Below are 18,954 nucleotides of genomic sequence, written 5' to 3' on the forward strand. Positions count from 1 at the left end.
GTTCTCAACAAGGTGTTACCTGTAGAGTCTAAGGTTGTAGTGAAGCTGCAACACCGAAGCACAACTGAATGAACGTCTCACCAACAGGTTGATTCTCTGTGAGTGTCGGAAGATATAAGGTGTTCTAAGTTTGACAACACATTGGTGGGAAAGGGAGGAAAATTTGAATATCCACCAGGTTGTTATTAGTAACATCACGTCCGATCAGAGCTGGAGCCATCTTGCTTTGTTATTATGGGGAAGGGGGGGGCCCAATGGGGCTACCAGGAACAGAGATGCTCGGATCACAACAGAGGGAGGTGACTCCGTTCTTTACTCAGGACGCCATTACTCCACTACATCTTCATGTAGAAGATAGTTAGTCTGCGATTATCAACGTTTCAAACCTTTGTATGTATATAACCTTTAAAATAATTAGATTGAGCAGATAATGTTCTATCATTTACTTAAGTATTTAGTTCTCCAAAATATTAAAATTACATCTTATTATCAACCTCTTATAAGAGCGGAATAGAGAACTCTCTGAAGAGCCGCATTGAAAATTAAAGAGAAAAACTTACAAATAATTTCCAAAACTGGGGCCAAATATTAAGAACTTTGTTTGCAGTTGTTGAACACATAGTAATTTTAACAGCAAAATACTCGAGTGAGTTAGCTTTATCTTGGCTGGTCAATCACTGCCTTCAGTATTTACTTGTACCAGGTGCTGACCCATGGTCCATTTGCACAGCAAAGGTGGTCCATTGTTAACAGGCTCCTCTTGTTACTCATCTGTTGTGTGACATGAAATCTATACATAAAAATGTTCATACATTGTTTGACAAGTTGTCTTGGATTTAAATCAGATGAAACTGATTAAGCCGATTTCAACAGACCTGCAGTAAATGTTACATTCTCAAAGGTTCAAATATTCAGTTTTAGACAAGTGTGGATTTAAGATATTTCTATATTTATATTATTCTGAATTATTATTGGAGTGTAAGCTGAATAAGAGAAACCCCTTTACTTATATCACAATAGTTCAACAGCTGCTTCCTCCAATGATTATACAGTTGAAACACCTTTAGCAAAAAACCCTTAACATTGTAACGGTCATTTTTATTGATTTTACTGAACTGCATTAGTTTGGACTTTGTACCTAATAAACTGTTTATTTATCAAGATTATATCTCATTGAAAATATTAACACTCTTGGCAAAAACCCATGACACAAAAAAATAAAAGATCTTTTCTTAAATATTCAAATTTTCTGGAGTTTGTTTTATTTGAGTTACAAAATCTGAAGTGCCATCAGCAGACTCCACTGGAGAGTCTGCCAACCTTCTTGAGTTACAAGTATTTACACCCAAAAGTCATTATCCATCAAAATTTTCCACACTGTGCTCTGGTTCTCCCCAGAGTTCAAATCTCTGTTGTCCAAGTTCCATAGTCAAAGTTTAAATATTTAAAATATTTACAAAGTCCTGTATTCAAAAACTCCCAAATCATACTGTAGCTTGTTCAATGCAAAGACAGGTGCCGGATGTGGGACTGCGTCAGTAGTGGGAAAATGAGCAGAGCTGGTGGAATTAAAAGGAGCTGTTAAACAAACATGGTCCTCTACAGGGTCTCTGTTAATTCATCCTCCTCTAAAGAAAACCTGGATAAGGAGGTCTGTTTATAATTATTTAAAATTACACATTGAAATGTCTTTTTAGCCATTGTTGTACAACAGCCTCTATGATCCTCTCTGGCGAAGAAATGAAGAGGACAATCAATAAAAAAAAGACAGAAAAAAAAGGCCACCAAAATATTCACGCTTGTTCATCAAACATCCTGATTTTTTTTTTTTTTTTCAAAGCATCTCTGAACATTAAAATTAAACTCCAATAAATAGAAATACAGCAGAGAAATGGTCAAATAAGACTGATTCTGGTTGGGTCCATCCCGAGTTTTTTTGAGAAGGACAAAAATACCAGACAGGAGTGACAAAAGAAAATATAGAGACCGATGAAAAAAAGGAAAAGAGTTGATGGGTGTATCCTACACATTCCTATTGTGTTCAGGAAAAAAAAATATTCTCATATTCCTCTGGTTTCCTGAGGCGCATCGTCGAGAACATTCATCTGTTGGACAGTTCCCAGCAGTGAAGGTTACACAGAGGTGATGACAATCATGAGGTGTGGCGAGATGCTGGAGATCCGGTTGAGGAGGTCAGGGGCGACCTGGGATAAGTGGCTCTCTGAAAATTCACACGGTGGGAAGATCTGTAGCACGTAGGCCGGCTGAAAAATCAAAAACAAGGGAAATCCCGATTTAAACATGTGAATTTATAGAGAACCAACACATTTGCTATCTGGTAATATGCATTGTTTACAACAGTAAATAACAATCCATATGATTCATGCATGGAAAATATATGCGAGATTCAAATAAGACTGTAAAGTCGCACAAAGAATTCTTATAGGATGTATTTTGAGTGTGTATTTGTCTGTTTGGGTGAGCTCATCAAGATAATTTACTATCAATTATTAACATTTTTATAAGTTAAAGAATGTGATCACAGACAATAATCTTTACTTATAAACCATGCCATCTCACCTGATTGGAACCTGGGTTGGGGATATTGATGATACCAGCAGCCAACTTCGTCTGCAAGTAGTTGATAAAAGCGGACTTAAGAGCTTGAGTTTGATTCAGGACGTCGTCTTGATCTCGTCCACATGGTAGAGCGAGGAGAAGACAGTATTCACTGTCCCCCTGCAGATGGGAATAAATTGTTAGCAAAAATAAAATGATATTAGCAGACTCAATTTAGTAAAACAAGGGTGCTCTCAATGAGTTATTTAAAACACACGTACTGTCATTCTTCTGGCTACACTCTCAAGTTGTGAAACCTCTAGTCTCATTCTCTGGACAATCCTAAGCAGTGCACCTCCTTCTTGTAAGGGCAGTGATCGATGAGCCAAAACTTTGTTGCCACAGACAAAATGCAGTTGAACTGCAGCTGTGTCATTCTTCAGCGCCAGCAAGCCTTGCCACACGATAGGGTATTTCTGTTTAGATACGAGACAAAACAAAAGCAAGTGTGTCAGACAAAGCCGGTTTTGATTCAGACGAACAAACCTGAAAACAATTGTGACAACTTGTCTCACCGTGAGCAACTGCACCATATTAGCAGGCTGTGTCATCTTGCTATCGGGTTTTGCCTGGAGTTCTGTTCCCTGAGGATTCAACAACATAAGAGCATTGTGTCATGAGCAGCTTCTGTAACATGAGGATATCAACTCACATTTACACTCTGTTAACAGGATCATGTATATGTGATAATGTTCAGTTTCTGTAGAAATTGTTTCAAAAAGGTCTCGGCAGTGTAATTATTTTTGAGACTGCAGGTTGTGATGCTGTTGAACAGTTTGGCATTATATAGAGGTTTGTCACATATGACGTCGACCCTCACCGATATACGGCAGGTGGATAAAATAGTGCAATGGCTCTTGGTGTATTGCAATTAAATCTTGATGAAGGTAGGTTTTGTAGCAAGAATGTCAAATTAGTTTTAGGTGCATCTAATTATCGTGTATGTTAACAATATAAACAAACTCACGATATTTGGGGTGACGTTCAGTGGTGGCTGGTTAACAGAAGAGGTCTCCGGTAGTTGAGAATGGATGCCTCTTGGGTTTGGGTACATCCCTGTGTAGTCTGAGAATGAACCACTGGGCCCTGGTGGCATTAGCTGTACTCTCTGGGGAGACGCCATTGCTGGTCCACATTGACGCATGCCCATCACTCCATCTTTAGGAAGAGGGGAGTGGGGCCTCTTCGCATCTAATGGCTTTGTTATATCCTTCTCAGACACACCTTTAGGCAAAGCATGGGGTCTTGGCGACAGGGGGGGAATCTCTTGAATGTGTCCAGAATGTGGGTCTTGGGCTGAACGCTCTCCCTGTTGGTGCATCAGCACACGCATGTCTCTCGGTGCCATGTATGTTTCCAACTGGACACCACTTCGCAATGACCCACGAGGATCTGACTGCAAAGTCTCCGGTTTGAGCTGTGTGCTCGGTTGTCTCCCTGCCATATGGAAGTGTCTGGCTTCTTCCTGTTCCCCATCATGACTCCTTAAAGAACCAGGGTTTACCTTGAGAACCTTGTCTCTGCCAACAGCCTGGGGTGAGGCTGGCCGTGGCTGCATTGGACCAGACCAGGGAGACACAAGAGGCTCACTATGCATCCCATAGCTCATCACAGAGAGAGGTGGAGTATTGACACGGACATCTTGGACAAGATGGCCCACTGGAATTGATTGACTAACACAGCGAGGAGACATCCGCCCCAAGCCTCCAGGCACACTGTGAGGTGGCATGATCACTGTCTGCTCTGGATGATGTACACCAGTAATAAACTGTTGCATGGCAGGAAGTCCAGTGGATAACATCACTGGTATGCCTTTAGGGGATGAGGAGCCTATGGGTGAGGACACTTTAGTAAATGGAGAGTGTGGGTGACCTGACTTGCGTGGAGATCGTGGTTCTTGTTTGACCCCACTGAGATGTGAAGGAGCTCTGTCACCAGCTGCTGATACAAAACTGACATGGTTGCCCGGTGGAGAGGGCAAATGGGGGCTGATAGATGGACTGATAGCAGATGTCCAAGATGGTTTAGCTCCATCAGTACTATGAGGATCAGCACTGTCCATTTTCTTTTGATGTTTCAAGGGCATGTAATCCTGATGGTAGCCTAATACTTGCTGGTTACCCGGTGTGAGACGCTTCACTACTCCTTGAGGTCCAGACTGGTAAGCGGAATCAATCTTTTCCAAACCACAGCTTTCTTGTTTAATAGATAAAGCGGACTGCGTCTTACCAGGATGCCCATGATCTGCCTGCAATGAAGACCCCTTGGGAAGTCCTGACTGAGAATGACCATACATTTCCTGTTTTATCAGGGGCATTGACACCAACTGCTGAGATTCCATGTCACCAGCAGTTGCTTGTGGGATCTGACTTATTTTCGCACTTATCCGCTGAGGTCCTTCTATTTTCTGGCCTGAGTGGCTCAATACAACAACTCCTTCAGATGTATTTACCCTCAGACCAGGAAAGGATCCCACACCAAGGGTAGGGCTCTCAACAATGAAACGGGAGGCACTTCCCCCCTCATCGCCTACAGATTGCGCATGGTATGATCCAGTATCGTCTTTACTGGGCCTATAGCTAGATTTTGGTAGAGTCATGTCCACACAGGGATTTCCAATACTCATGTTTACTTTGTTTTCAGGCTCAGGAGGGTTACATACACGACTGATAACAGAGGTTGCAGTGGATGCAATGACGGAGATCACAGACTTTGTCTCAGGGGATGGCAGCGTGACAGGAGGTCTAACAACTGACGGGGCTGAATGAGCAGCCATTCTACTATCAGGTAGAGGTGACTTATTTGGCACAATAGCTGATGGGGTATTACTTTCAGATTGGTTCTGATCTCGGAGAGAGGGTAGGTTACTAGGAAAAGAACTGCTCACCGGCAGTGAAATGTTTTTATATTTCATGAGTATCTGTCTCAAGTCACTTGTACCATGTTCAGTTTCCATGTTTTCAGATTCCACGGGTAAAGGTGGGTTTTCCTTTGAAGTCAATGTCACAACAGGTGAAGTGGAAACACCTGCATCTTTAGACAGTGGGCACCAATCTGTAGGAGAAATAGAAATTCTACTTGTTTGCATGGGTCTGATATTGGGCTTATTTGTAAGAGGAGACAAGGAAGGGGAGATGCACTCAGATGGCAGCAGCAGAGGCTTTGGGCATATTGGACTCTTAGACAGAGGGTAAGCAGATTTAAGATGTTGAATTTGTTCTTCAGAAGATGATTCAGACTCTGCATTTACTTCAGTAGCCTTGACAACGGAAGGCTCGGGTTCTGGTTTCCAAGTAGTAGGAGTAATAACCGTCGCAGCTCCTGATGGAGTTGTCTCAGACACAATCATTACACCAGAGGTTATGCTCTCTGTGACTGTAGCCGTCACTTCCTCACTTACAGAAGGTCCTTCCTTTATATCCTTTACTTGCTTTGGAGTTTTCTGCCGTTTTGGAGTTTTAGGTCTGCCCTTGTTGCCCTTTTTAGGCGTGGTTTGAAAAACAGGTTCCTCCTGTATGATGGGCGTTTTCGTTTCAGTTTCATCGTCCTTAGCAGGATGAATTAAGTCTTGCATCTCAGACGTGGGTGCTATATCTGTTCTTTGTGGAGGAGGCTGGGTTACGGCTACAGGTGTATCCTCGGCGGTTATCGAGTAAATGGCAGCCATGAGTTCTGTCTCGTTAGCTGGATTGTCAGATTTTTCTTGATCTGGGTTTTTTGCGTCCGCCTGTGAAACAGCTGGTGTTTGTAGTTCTCCTGGAAAGTCTGGATTGGCAATGTTCTTCAGAGCCTGCTCCAATTCAAGCTCCTGTGAAATTAAGCTTTTTGGTGCTTCCAGGACCTCTTCATCTAAATCCGCATTTTCCTTTACTACATTATGGGCGGCTCCTTTAATAGCGTCAGTGCCCTTTGAAACAGGATCACTGTGTTCACCCGGTTTGAACTTTGAACTGTCTTCTTGAGACCCAAGTTCATCTAATTGAAGAAGGTCTTTCACCTCAGTTACATTTAGTCTTATTTTGAGGTTCTTGAGGACAGGAGACCTGGGAGTCCTTGTCAACTTGGTTTTTCCTCTAACAATCCTCTCTTTTTCCGGAGTCAGATTCTCCTCCAAGACTGAGGTATCCATCTCTTTTCCATTTGATTTACCCTCACTGGTCACATCTTTATCTTTGCCCAATTCTCTTCCTGGTTTTTCTTTCTCCTCTTTTGTTTGGTCACCTTTAGTTGATTGATCTTCTTTACTTGAACTTGATGAATCTTGAAAGGTATCCTCCTCTGTGAAATCCATTTCATCATCGTCATCCTCTGTCATCTCAATTTTGTCTCCCTTCTGTGTTAATCCAGAACCAAAGGATGTGGACATCTGATATGTTGAACCCTTTGTGATAAGAGGCGATGTTTTGCATTTTGATATTCGTTCGCCACTTTCTGATTCATTTGAATCAGTTTCTTTATCCGTTTTGGGTTTGTCCACTTTAATAGTTGTACCATCGTCACCTTGTCTGCGATTTTTGGGAGGACGGCCCCGTTTATTTGCAGGGGCTGGAGCAGGAGGATCCTGCTCAATGTTTTGTTGATGTGCTGCTTCTTTGTCTGTACCTCGCTTTCTCGCAGAACGTGGAGACTCTGTAATTTCTTTTCCAGAACGAACTTGTGCATCATCTTCAACGGGGGTAGCATACACAGACCTAACATTTCTCCGCCTGGCTCTGCCTAAAGATATGCTTTGCTCTAACATATCAGGGTCTGATCCATGGATAGGAGATTTGCCTGTGGACCTTGATTCAGCTCTGGGGGAGGATCCACGTTTCAGTTTCTCTTTGTCGATGCGCTCACTTTTGCGAGTAGCTTGTTTCTCAGAGGCCGACATGACAGGAATAACTTGAGCAGGGGATTGCTTGCATTTTTTATTTTTCTCTTTTGTTTTATGCTCTTTCTGGGGTGACATTTGCTCATCATTTCTGTCATCAAAAGGAATATGCACTTTACTAACTTGAAGTTTATTTTCTCCATCAGGCTCTGATACTATTTTACAAGTGGAATGTATTGCTTTCTGGACATCCCCTTCATCTAGATAACTAGATGGTATGGGACTAGTGGCTACAGGCACTTCTGGTTGCGTCATCTCAAGATCCATCTCTGGTTCTAAACTGATAACAAGCTCATCCTGAGAACTCTGGCGACATGGTGTTGCAACCACAGGTTTTACATCCTCAGGAACAATTTCCAATTTCACTTCAAATGGAGAAAGCTTACATCTATCGAGCGAGGGACTGGGTTCGGATGATACAACAGGTGCAGGTTCTGATTCAGATGTCTCAGCTGGCGGGCTGTGAATGGGAACCACATATTTATTTTCCTTCATCTCTTCCTTTGTCTCTTCTTTTATGAAAGACACGTGGGGATATGGATCAGCGGCTGGATTTAACGCAGCACATTTGTCTTCTGGTGGAGGAAAGTCCTTAACCACAGATTGGGTGACAGACATAGGTGCGATTCTGGGTTCACAAATTACCTCTTCAGCTGGACTGATTGGTTTAATTTCCGGCTCCATTATAGATACTATTGTTTCAGGTGGCTGTAAAATTGGCTGTTCTTGAACCAGCACTTTTTCCACTTTACCCTTATATGCGACAATTGGGTCTCCTTTTGCCTCTGGTTGCTGTTGGGTTTTACTCTTCTGCTGTTGCAGTCGTGTGAGTTCCAAAAAACGACTCTGGAAAAGGACAACTGGCCCAGAGTCAAGTTCACCATCTGCTGTACCTGGCTGACCAGGTTGCTGGTTTTGAGCATGCTCAGGTTCTTCATGTTTTCGTTCCAAGTGTTGAAGACGTCGCGAGTCCAGCTCAAATACAGGGCTATGAAGGAAGCGGGAGGCAAATAGTTCCCTCCGTTCATGCTCCTCTGGCTTAGGTTCTTCTTTCCTGTCATCAAGTTTGTCTTCAGATCCACTCCGAATCTTTTTCTTTTTCATGTACCAAGAAGGTGTAGGCCTTGGCGCTGATTCTACTTTCTCAGTATCTTTTCTGTTGCGTAAACCTGCAAAGTGAGAATCGTAATCTAAAAATGACCAGTTATCCTCTCTAGAAGATGAAAGAGATTTTGCACGTTCAAGCAGAGCCTTGGTATCTGGTGTAATAGTCTGGTCGAGTGCAAATGAGTAGAACTTGTTCCTTTCAAGTTGTGCTATCTTGGGGTCTGAAAACCTGTCAACCCTTGGCCTCTCGGAAAAAGGCACAGATGTCGAGGGCACAGGAGAGTGGGGCTTCGGCTCTCTATCCTCTTCAGAATCTGATCGCACTTCTCCTGGCTCCAAGTCATGCCAAATACCATATTCCAAACGCTTGGAATTGTGGATGTTTTTACTTTGACTTCTGGAAAAGTTAAGGTCAGGTATCAGGTCTTGTTTAACTCTGCTCTCCCATCTCTTTTGCTGCTCTTCTTCCACACTCAGTATAGGCGTGTTTTGTTTGTTCATTGGTGTGTTATGTGTCCTTTTGAATAAGAGCTCCACATCTGGGTGAATCTTTTCATCATTTCGACTTGACTCCTTCTGAGATGGATCCATAAAGTCCTCCTCTGCATGGAGAGAGAGGTGGTGATGTCCTGGAGAGGCGGTGTGGTTCCATTCAGGATCTTCACTTTTTTGTCTAAAGCTCCTGTAGACCCGCTCTTTCTTTGTCCCCAAGTCTGTGTCAAATAGGTCAATTTTCTTAAGTTTGTGAGATGGGAAATTATCCGTGACATCTTCAGGGGGCTTTCCAACTTCGTGCACAAGACTGCGATGCTCGGACTCCTCCATTTCACTTCCTTGAGGACTATCTGGTTTGTGAGGTTTGTCAGACTCACGTTGCTGTTGCTGCTGGTGTAAACGTCTATTTTGCTCCATTTGCTTGCGGTAACTCTGAGACAGGTCAATGTCAACATGGTCGTCCTTGTTCTTGGGGCCTTTGTCAGTGTCACTATTCTGACCACCAGGTTTAATAGCAACGTGGTGTGCTTGTTCTCTTGTATTGCTTTGTTCTGCAACCCCCTCATGTGAAAACCTTCTCGATGAAGTGTGCCCCACATGGCGTTTTGACTCCAAAGTGTCCAAAGATCCCTCGGATTTCTCTCTTTGTCCTCTAAGGTCCTCTTGACCATCTTTTTGAGTGCTACTTTTATCAACTTTGAGTCTTGAATCTTTTCGTACTGATTCTTTGTGTTTATCAGTGTCTGACTCTTTCAAATATGTGGAACTGGTACCTAGGTCAGAGGACTGATCCTCATCCTCATGTCTGCTTCTCTTTTGATGAACAGTCTTTCCACCAGAATCAGCAAAGCGTCTTTTCCTTGCTGCAAGGCGATCTGAATCCACTGATAAATCTTTTCCGTCACTTCCAGTATCAGACTTGAGATGTTTCTTGAGTCGACTTTTCCCATCTACATCTGAATTATCTCCTTTACTTATTTCAGATCTTTCTGTTTTCAGAGAGTCGTGATTAGCAGTTGACACCTGAATTCCAGACACAGAGTCGTCCTCCCCCTTAGATTTCTGCCTCTCATGACCATCCTGGTCTGATCCCCTTCCTCTTCCAGAGCCTCCTTCAAAACCAGCCTCAAGTTCAGTTACAGGTAATGGGTTGGATGGGGATTGCCCCTTTGCTTTCCTTGATTTAACTTTCTCAGATTTGTCTTTGTCAACTTTCTCTTTCCGTTTTGCACGTTTGGTTTTCTCAACACTAGCCAAACGATCAGGTTGACTGCTTTTTTCAGTTTTGTCACTCTTAGAAGAATGGTCCAGCGGAGTCTTTTCCGATTTGTCAAAGTGTGGTGGTGACATTGAGCTCACACTGCCACTTGGCTCAGACGACTGGCTATAAACCCGTCTCTCGGGGTCTCTGGGAGCACGCTCAGATGGTGAGGGCGATACTGTTGGAGTAACAGGTCGCCTTGGATGGGAGGGGCTCCACCTAGTGCGATCCGCCTCAAAGCGCTCTCGCTCTCTTTCTCGCTCTCTTTGAATGTATGTGTATTTTCGAATGTCTTGCTCAAAGGGGTCTCTGTAGTCCCTGTATTCTCTTGGGTCTTCATGGTAACGTGGGTCAAAAGGTTCCCCCTGATAATGTTCCAGTTCAGGAAACCGCTCTCGGCTGCGGGCAGCATAATCTCTTCGAGCCTCTTCTGTGGGGTAGAGGCCAGGGGTTCGTATGTTCTCATAGTATGCTCTTTCTGCTGTGAATTCATGAAAGGGAGGTCTGCGTTCCTCCCTGGAGTGAACAAAGACAATGGGAAGACCAAAATAATGAATTCTGTAATGGTAAATAATTAATAATTTGAAGTTTCATATTCTAATATTTTACTTAATTGGTGGTGACATTTCCGGGTTATTATCATTTTTAAGTGCATGCAAATACAATATCAGCAATTTACCTTCGCTCAGTAGGAATTTCATAAAGGTCTCTGATGTCTTGGCCAGATGCCTGCATAGATCTGTAAAACGCCATCTGACTCTCTTGGCTTGCAAAGTCCACCTATTAAAAATAAATACAAACATTTAAGTAAGTAAGCAGAATGAGTATATTTTACTTAACAGCCAAATAGTGGTCATTTCTTACCTTTATTTTATTGCCACCAATCTTCCAGCCTTTGGTCTCCCTTACAGCTGCTTGAGCAAAATCTGTGTTGTTGTACATGACGAGGGCCATCCCTTTCAATCTATCAAACACAACCTAAAAAGAAGAACAAATTCAAGTCACCCTTACAATTTTGAAAATAGCAGTGAGATCAAAAGCAGAAGATCTTTGTTGAGTGAAAACATTACCTTAACTACATGTCCATAGCGACAGAAGTGACGGGTGAGGTATTGTTCTGTTATGTTGGTTGCCAAACCATCTAGCCAAACACATGTTGTGGGCATACTCTTCCCAAAACCAAGCTTCAAGAGAAAAACGTTCATATTTTATATTAAAAACTACATAAAATTGAAAATATTGACATGTGTGAGTTATTTAATAACCTTACCTTTAGTCTGTTGCTCCCCAGATACTCTCCATCCATCTTCTTTATGGCCTTGCACACACTGCCAATATCAGAATATTGCACAAAGGCATACTGGGGGACTCCATTCACCTTCTTGATGTCAATGTCCTTGAGGAGAAATGACTGACGATTAGAGAAATAACCCATCAATTGCAAATTGTTCATACAATTGTGTGAAGTAGACAAAAATGCCAGCTTACCACAATTTCTCCAAAACGCTGAAAGATGTCAAGGAGTTGTTGATAACTGGTGGTCTTCTCAAGGTTACCAATAAACAGGGTCCTAGTGGCCTTTGGGTGGAACTCATCTATCCGCCCATCCAAGGGCCTGAATTCATTTTCACTCTCCGTTTCTGAAAAAAGGAGGAAATGTATCATTCATATTGCCGACATGCTGCTGGAGTTCAGGGTCATATTTACCAACATGAGGACCACAACAGCTTTATGTAATAATACTTTTAGGGAATTCAACTGTCACCACTAAGAATTGCGACAATAAATAATGTATATTTGTCATCACTTACCAGGACCATTCCAGGCAGTGACTTCAATAAGCATTCCAAAGAAAAGCTTTCCCTTGGAAACAGTTAGGGCTTTCTCTTGATCCTCTTGCTGTCTAAAGAACACCAAGCCATAACGGTCCTCCGTTGCTCCATGGATCTGCACAGAGGTCACTTTCCCATGTTTCTTGAATTCATGGAAGAGTCCGTCTTTCAAACTTGTGTCTGTGGAGCAAAAATTAAATCATTATCATGATCATCCTCTGGAAAAATACTGAACTGGAACAGGTTTTAAAAGAACAAAATATAATAACCATGAGCCAATTTAGGTGCCACTTAAATGCTTTGTCCCCAGTATGCAGATAAACCTGTGCATAGATGGGCAATGGTTTCCATATTGCAGGCTTTTTTCACTTCACTGTCACTCCAAGCTATTTTAGATTCCTGACTCCTTGCTGAAACACGACACTGTAACAGATTCTGATGGTGGTGTCAACTGGCTGACACGTAAACTTTGCAATGTACTGGGTGGTATTTTGACCCATGGTAAAGCCTGAAGTAGCAATACTTCTTTAGGCAGTTACTTAATTCTGACTGGGACAGTTTCTTACACTTCCTAAAAGTGTGCAAGCAAAGTCAGAAAGGCCTGAATGAATAAAATACATGCAGTGCCAATTCGTAGGTTGATGTGCACAGCTGAATGGATTCTTGAGGCGGGAGACCATTATATCAGCAAAATAAAATGAAAATTTGCCTTTTGCAACCACCCAGCCCTACTTCTGACCAACTGTTGTGATTTTGCTAGTTAAAGTTTAATCAAAAGGTTTTTGACTTCGAGGACAGCAATAATTGCAAAGGAAAAACATTCTTTGTTTTCAGTTTCCAAAGTAAATCTAAATGAACTACTGATTTGAGACAAACTGCAAGATTGTGCGCTGTGATCTTTGCTGTAACTACACGAGTAAGGTAACAATTTCAAAGTAGCCCCCCCCCCTTCTTTTTTTTTTACACAAATTTGACATTTAAAATATATGAATTTTGGATGGATTCATGAACTCTTTGAGTGAGCATATCAAACATATGGAAACGCACCTGTGGAGCGCACTGGTAAGTTTTGAACTTTAATTCCAAAGCTTCTGCGTGGTTCATCTGAGTCCAGCCCCATTGATGACTGAGTAGGGGCGTGTGCAGCTGACGACTGAACAGAACGTGCACGGGATCCATCGCTTGAGCTGCTGTTTGAGTCACTGTTACATAGAAAAGAAAGAAAACAAAAAGGATTAAAAAATAAACTCAAAACAATAGGATATGATGCTTATGTCAGTGAACATATTAGACATTGAGTTATATAGGACAAAATGAATGACACACCTGCCACTGCCCGTGCTGCTGGTGCTGCTGACAGAATCAGAGCTTGAAGATCGGCTCCGGGACCGAGATCTTGGGCCTCTACCAGGGGACAAAGGAGCTCTTTTAGGCGAATGAGGGGTTTTGGGGGTTTGTTCAATGGTCCGTTGTGGGGAAGGGTGCCTTGACTGTGAGGAATGAGACGATCGGCTTCGCCGATGATGGTAAGTTCTGTCAACACGTCGTCCTCGGTCATCTCTGTACAGGTCACGTCGTGTTGAATTAGTAAGAGTGAAGGGGTCTCGAATTCTAGAGTCAAAATGTGGGTCTGTAGCCTCAAAGCTTCCCCCAACAGCACTAGTCCCCGGGCCAGCAGCAGCAAACATAGAACGATCACGGTAATATTCAGTGTTGTAGTGACGCTGCCGGTCAAGAGTGCCACTGCGGTCATGGTGTCCATATGGGCTGTGGTCATATGCACGTTCACGGGTTTCTGAGCTACTGTAAAGTAAGAAAAGGGGAGAGAGGGAAAAATGATTACAAATCAATAAAGACAATTTAAGCATCTTAAAGGGACAGTTCACCCAAAAATGTTAATTCTCTCATTATCTACTGACCACTATGCCGATGGAGGGATGGTTTAAGTGTTTGAGTCCACAAAACACTTACGTTTCAGGGGTAAAGAGCATTGCAGCCAAATCCAATACAATTGAAGTAAATTGTGACCGATTCATCATACGTATAAAAAAAAAAAAAGTAAAAAAACAGTCAACGCCTCAATACTACCATGTGGTTTCATCCAAGTGTCTGTCAGCCCCAACATTCAAGTTCCACTTCAAAAAGGCATCATTAAGACCATGTATTTAGCCTAAATGTCCTCTGTTATCGTTCCCTGGAGCCACATTTGTGCATAAATCACAGTGGACATTTAGGATAAAACATGGTGTAAGTACGGAGTCTGGAGACATTTTCTGTGTTTTGTGGACTCAAACACTTCGCCCGCCCCCCCTCCTTCCTCCCTCCAAAAGGCATAGTGGTGAGTGGATGAATGAAGTTACATTTTTGGGTGAACTCTCCCTTTAGTAGTGATACAAAGACGCGATAGTGCCAATATTTCTAATGTAGAACCTGTAGATTCTCTCTTTGGCTAAATTTTAGCAGTTGATTTATTACTATCAAACTGGAACAGTTTACATTTGTCAAAAACAAAAACATTTATTTAATCTTTTCAGCAACATACTACATTAAAGGTTGCATCTTCTTCTGAAAAATATGGTGTTTTCAACATATGAAAGATTTGGTGTTTACAAGATTTTTTGCATACATAAGAATTCTATTACGCTCTGAAAAATATTTAAGTCCTCACAGCTGGATAAATAACTAACTCTTCAAGAAAAGAAAATACTGGCACCGTCTGTAAATACGAATGTGACTCAACCCATATCTAAACTGTTAGCAGCCTAAAAGGACTTTTCATTCTTCAAAACAACCAAAATATTCAGATGCAGATGGAAGGTTTACCCATACAAACATAACTCAGCTATGCTGAAATGATGTTCTTCACTCATTCAGTTAATTTCATTTGTAAAAACTAAATCATGTTTGTTTCCTCATGGGGTTCAAGGGGGCTGATTTCATACTGTTCATAAACTACTGCTGGTGAGAGAAAATGAAAATATCAAAACTAAATATCACTCCAATATTCAAAGGTCAAGGAACTGTGTGGTGTGGAAATTCAAAATGCATTAAAGAGGTCAGATCAATGTGTTTAATGTGAAACTAATACTCTATAGTACATCATGAGATGCTACAAAACAAATTGACAAATAGACAAATAGTATGTAAATATTTGACATTGTATAATTGTTTTCCCCTAGAAGCAGTGAAAGACCTAATATTAGACAAAGCACTAAGGAAAGTTAGAGAAATAAAATATGCAGAGGGCAGAGCAATACCAACCTTTTGGAAAAGAAGTTACTGAAACTAATCCAAATAAAATCTAGGTGGTCAGAATGAGAGCCCGAATGGAAAACCAAGAAGAAAAAAAAAATCAACTGATCTAATTTGGCAAAAACGTTTCTCTTGAATCGCACTGCGTGTTCTCTTCATAATACTGTGGAGGACCAGGCCAGTCGATTGTTGACGTGTAGTCCACAGTTAGGGTACTCAATTCTCTTCACTGGATGGAAAAAATAAAAACAAAAGCAACCACAGATGGAACTCTTTATGGAATTCAGGGCATGTGGGGGGGAATCGGTAGAAACATACCTCAATAAATAACTAATAGTTGTTAAAAAAAATTATGAAAAAGGATAATTCAATTTGGGGGTAATTCACCAGATTCCAGGTTGACTAAAGGCATTTTGCCAAAATATAAAATACATCCAACTAGATCAGTCTTGCGAAGGTAGTATTTTCCAAATGTTAAGCTTTAAAATGGCATTAAAATTGCCAAAAATGTATTCCACTGGTTAATGTCAAGTAGTTTAACCAGCTTAACACTATGATCATGGCACATAAAATCCTCTTGGGCACGTACAGATGACATAATTCCACAAACCATGAACTCCTTCAGGTGTGTACTGGCAGGTTTCATCTGTCTGCAAGAGAGTTTCAATTTACTTTTAAAAAGTAGGCTTCAGCTCTCTGCAACTTCTTTGGGAGTTTTCTTCGCCTCAGCCTTACACAGCTACATCCACTCATGAGTAATCCAAATGAATGGCATCTACACCTATCCATGCTACGTATCCGTACATCCATCATGGGGTATCCTACTGCATACATCCAGGAGGTTAGATCCCATTTACGCAGCCTTCATATTTCTTCATGGCCATCAATCCAAAACCGGATTAGCTCCATAAACTTTTGATGATTCCTGGTGGTTTGGATCGTCAGTGTTCTTGCAAAGTCTTCTTGGTATAGCTTCCAAATTTGGGACAAACGGTGGCCGTGATTTAGTTAATCTCACCCTAAAATGATTAAATAGCCATGGAGATAAACACTTATGTCTTTCTTTGGGTGTGAGACGATGTAAAAATCTTCTATCCACTTGTTCATAAAGTAAATCCAGACAGGGCCGTATCCACAGATGCAAAAATCAGTTGCCAAGAGAAAAAAAACGACAACCCAAGATGGAAGGTCCATGATGTAATTATGCATTACCTGTAAAGATTCTTCAGAGAAAAGGGCATCCTTCAAAGTAGGGATTTACTTCCATCTTCAAACGACTCCATGGACCCAAAAAAATCACTGTTAGATCCCATATTTTAGTGAAAAACGTAAAAAAAAATATCCAAAGTTCCCGAGGTAGTTTCCACCAAAAATTGAATAAATCCAAAACTCACTTGGATATTCCTCACAGATGTAATATCCACACCAGATGTCAAACCTTGAATTATAGTTACCTTATCAAATGATAGTGTAGGTAATATACTTAGATCCAGTGGGAATGGCAAGTCGATTATGATGAAAAGTGGAATAATCCCTAAATTACCTTTGTGAAACCACCTTGAGGCATCTATCTCTCACGAATAACCCCACTATGTGTTTAGGTCTTACACCCATCCAATACATAGAATCCCCTGGATTTTAAGGGGAGGCCGTGTCCACTTACCCATCTATTCTCCGTTCATAACGTCCTTCTCTGGTGTGCAGGGACACAGGTGGTCCAAACACTGGACCAACTGTTGCCCTAGAGAATCCTGTAACGTCTCGACTGCTCGAGGGGGAGCTGTCTTCGAGGCCCCGAACAGCACTAGGGACTGATCCGGGCTCATTGTAGTCAGTCCGCAGGTCCCTGTCTCCCATTTTGTTGACAGCATTGTGAGCCTTCTGCGCACTTTTGATATCCACAAAATCCACAAACGCTGCAACACCACCCTCTGACCCTCGCTTCCGCAGAACTTTAACACTCTCCACGCGCCCATACCTGAGAGGAAATTACAATGAAAAAAAGAGGAAATTATATACAAACCAGCTAAAATAGGATGAGTGCAACCATTTGTAATACATGCTAAAGTCTGGTAAATCAAGGGAAGATACGATAATATAATACATAAAAGTAATTATTCAGCTGCAACTATGTGCCACAACACGTTTCCCCTAGTTTCCATCTCAAGCACTTAGCAGGACTAAACTCCTACAGTCATGTTTGCAAATATTACACTGGATGATTATACTTCAATTTGCAAGTATTGTTGGCAGGATTTCTGAACCTCACACGTGTCAAACATCCATGTTTGATGACTATAAAAAGCAACATCTTTAAAAACACAGTTGTCAACAGACCACTTGTAATGTGGTACCAGTCTGACTGAGGATGGATGTATTGATTGTGGATCATGTATTCTCGGCTGGACTTCAGATTAGGTCGCAGACGGTGAAGTCATGTAACGTTACATAGTCTTAAATGATTTACGTGACCGACGGAGAGGCTGCAGGTTAAGGCTATTAGCGCTCATTAAATCCACATTAGACTGACTGGCGGGGCCAAAAACGTCACACTTTACATGTAACTTGCAAAGTTTCAAGACGAGTATCTCAGCCGAGTTCGGTTGGACGTGTTATGGTAACCTCGGATTATCAGCACCGTGGGGCTCGCTGTTTGTGGCTTTTCTACATTCCGGTTTTTCTCCAACAACAATGTCAATATGAGAAATAATAACACGGTGGTGACGACGGCTCGAGTGACTAGCATGAGTCATCTGGTCTTGTTTGCCAGGCTGCACAGCTAACATTAGCGTCCCTTTGGCTCGTACAGATCATGAAAACGTCTCCACTTCCCACAAAATGGTCGATTGGTTGGGTGTTAGCTCGGTGGCTAGCACAACTAGCTACCCGCCTATTGACGTTAGCGAAAGTTAGCTAAACATTACAAATTGTACCCGTGTGCATTTAAGTGTTTCCGTTGTATGTATGTCGCCTCTGTGGATGCCACCGTATTGTGTGAATTCACACGCACCGCACAAGAAACACACTGACTAGTAAAACTTTAAAATGCTACCGTTAGCGCTGCTAGCATTGGTCGCAGGCTACGCGGCTAACGGTGGAGCCGCAGCTAGCCCGCGCTGCTCCGCAGACAGCGGATCCCTCTTGCGTAACCTACCGTTTGAAATGCTCCACAATTTTCTCCTCTCGGACATGTTCGGGTAAATTTCCCACCCAAAGGTGTCTGGTCTCCCGAACCATTGTGCGCTATCCTTCCCCCCTCCACACACATATGATCGGGCACGTTTCTAATCCCTGCCGGTCGGAGGTCTGCCTGAACAAAATGAACGACGGTGGGTTCCGTAAGCGATCAGGCCCGTTGGCCGTGTAGCTTTAGCTGCGGCGTCCCCGAGCTTATTCGCGGGAGCGCGCGTCGGCCTCGCTCTTGTCAGGTCTGGGTGCGAGCGAGGTGCGCGGCCCCGGTGCACCAGTGACAGTGAGTGGGCACGCGACGTCTTCAAGGGTATCAGACACAGCGC

At 42.3% G+C, this 18,954-nt stretch overlaps 1 protein-coding gene across 5 annotated transcripts; it reads right to left on the reverse strand.

Annotated features, from left to right (window-relative positions):
* Nucleotides 1-1,239: 1,239 nt before the first annotated feature.
* si:ch1073-335m2.2 (msx2-interacting protein) lies at nt 1,240-18,854 on the reverse strand. 5 transcript variants are annotated; one of them, XM_053435111.1, is made up of 15 exons: nt 18,594-18,854; nt 17,103-17,417; nt 13,514-13,987; nt 13,235-13,389; nt 12,167-12,367; nt 11,844-11,995; nt 11,626-11,766; nt 11,426-11,539; nt 11,220-11,333; nt 11,035-11,135; nt 3,587-10,871; nt 3,135-3,203; nt 2,841-3,035; nt 2,581-2,739; nt 1,240-2,264 (listed from the first exon to the last, which is right to left on the reverse strand). In XM_053435111.1, exons 1-15 carry the CDS (start codon nt 18,674-18,676, stop codon nt 2,133-2,135), a joined length of 9,690 nt encoding a protein of 3,229 aa, XP_053291086.1. In that variant the 5' UTR covers nt 18,677-18,854; the 3' UTR covers nt 1,240-2,132. The 5 variants fall into 5 exon arrangements, with proteins under 5 accessions (XP_053291086.1, XP_053291094.1, XP_053291077.1 ...); XM_053435119.1 differs by having other exon boundaries at nt 11,626-11,751; nt 13,514-13,990; XM_053435102.1 differs by having other exon boundaries at nt 13,514-13,990.
* Nucleotides 18,855-18,954: the final 100 nt, after the last annotated feature.

This window comes from Pleuronectes platessa, chromosome 2 (assembly GCF_947347685.1).
Source record: "Pleuronectes platessa chromosome 2, fPlePla1.1, whole genome shotgun sequence".
In the NCBI taxonomy this organism is placed as follows: Eukaryota; Metazoa; Chordata; class Actinopteri; order Pleuronectiformes; family Pleuronectidae; genus Pleuronectes; species Pleuronectes platessa.

Coding starts and splice junctions, on each gene's coding strand:
- si:ch1073-335m2.2 (XM_053435102.1), bottom strand. CDS start 18,676: ATGGTTCGGGAGACCAGACACCTTTGGGTGGGAAATTTACCCGAACAT. Junction 2,740..2,840: donor GTGTAGCCAGAAGAATGACA/GTACGTGTGTTT, acceptor TCCCATCTGCAG/GGGGACAGTGAATACTGTCT. Junction 2,265..2,580: donor CCAACCCAGGTTCCAATCAG/GTGAGATGGCAT, acceptor TTGATTTTTCAG/CCGGCCTACGTGCTACAGAT.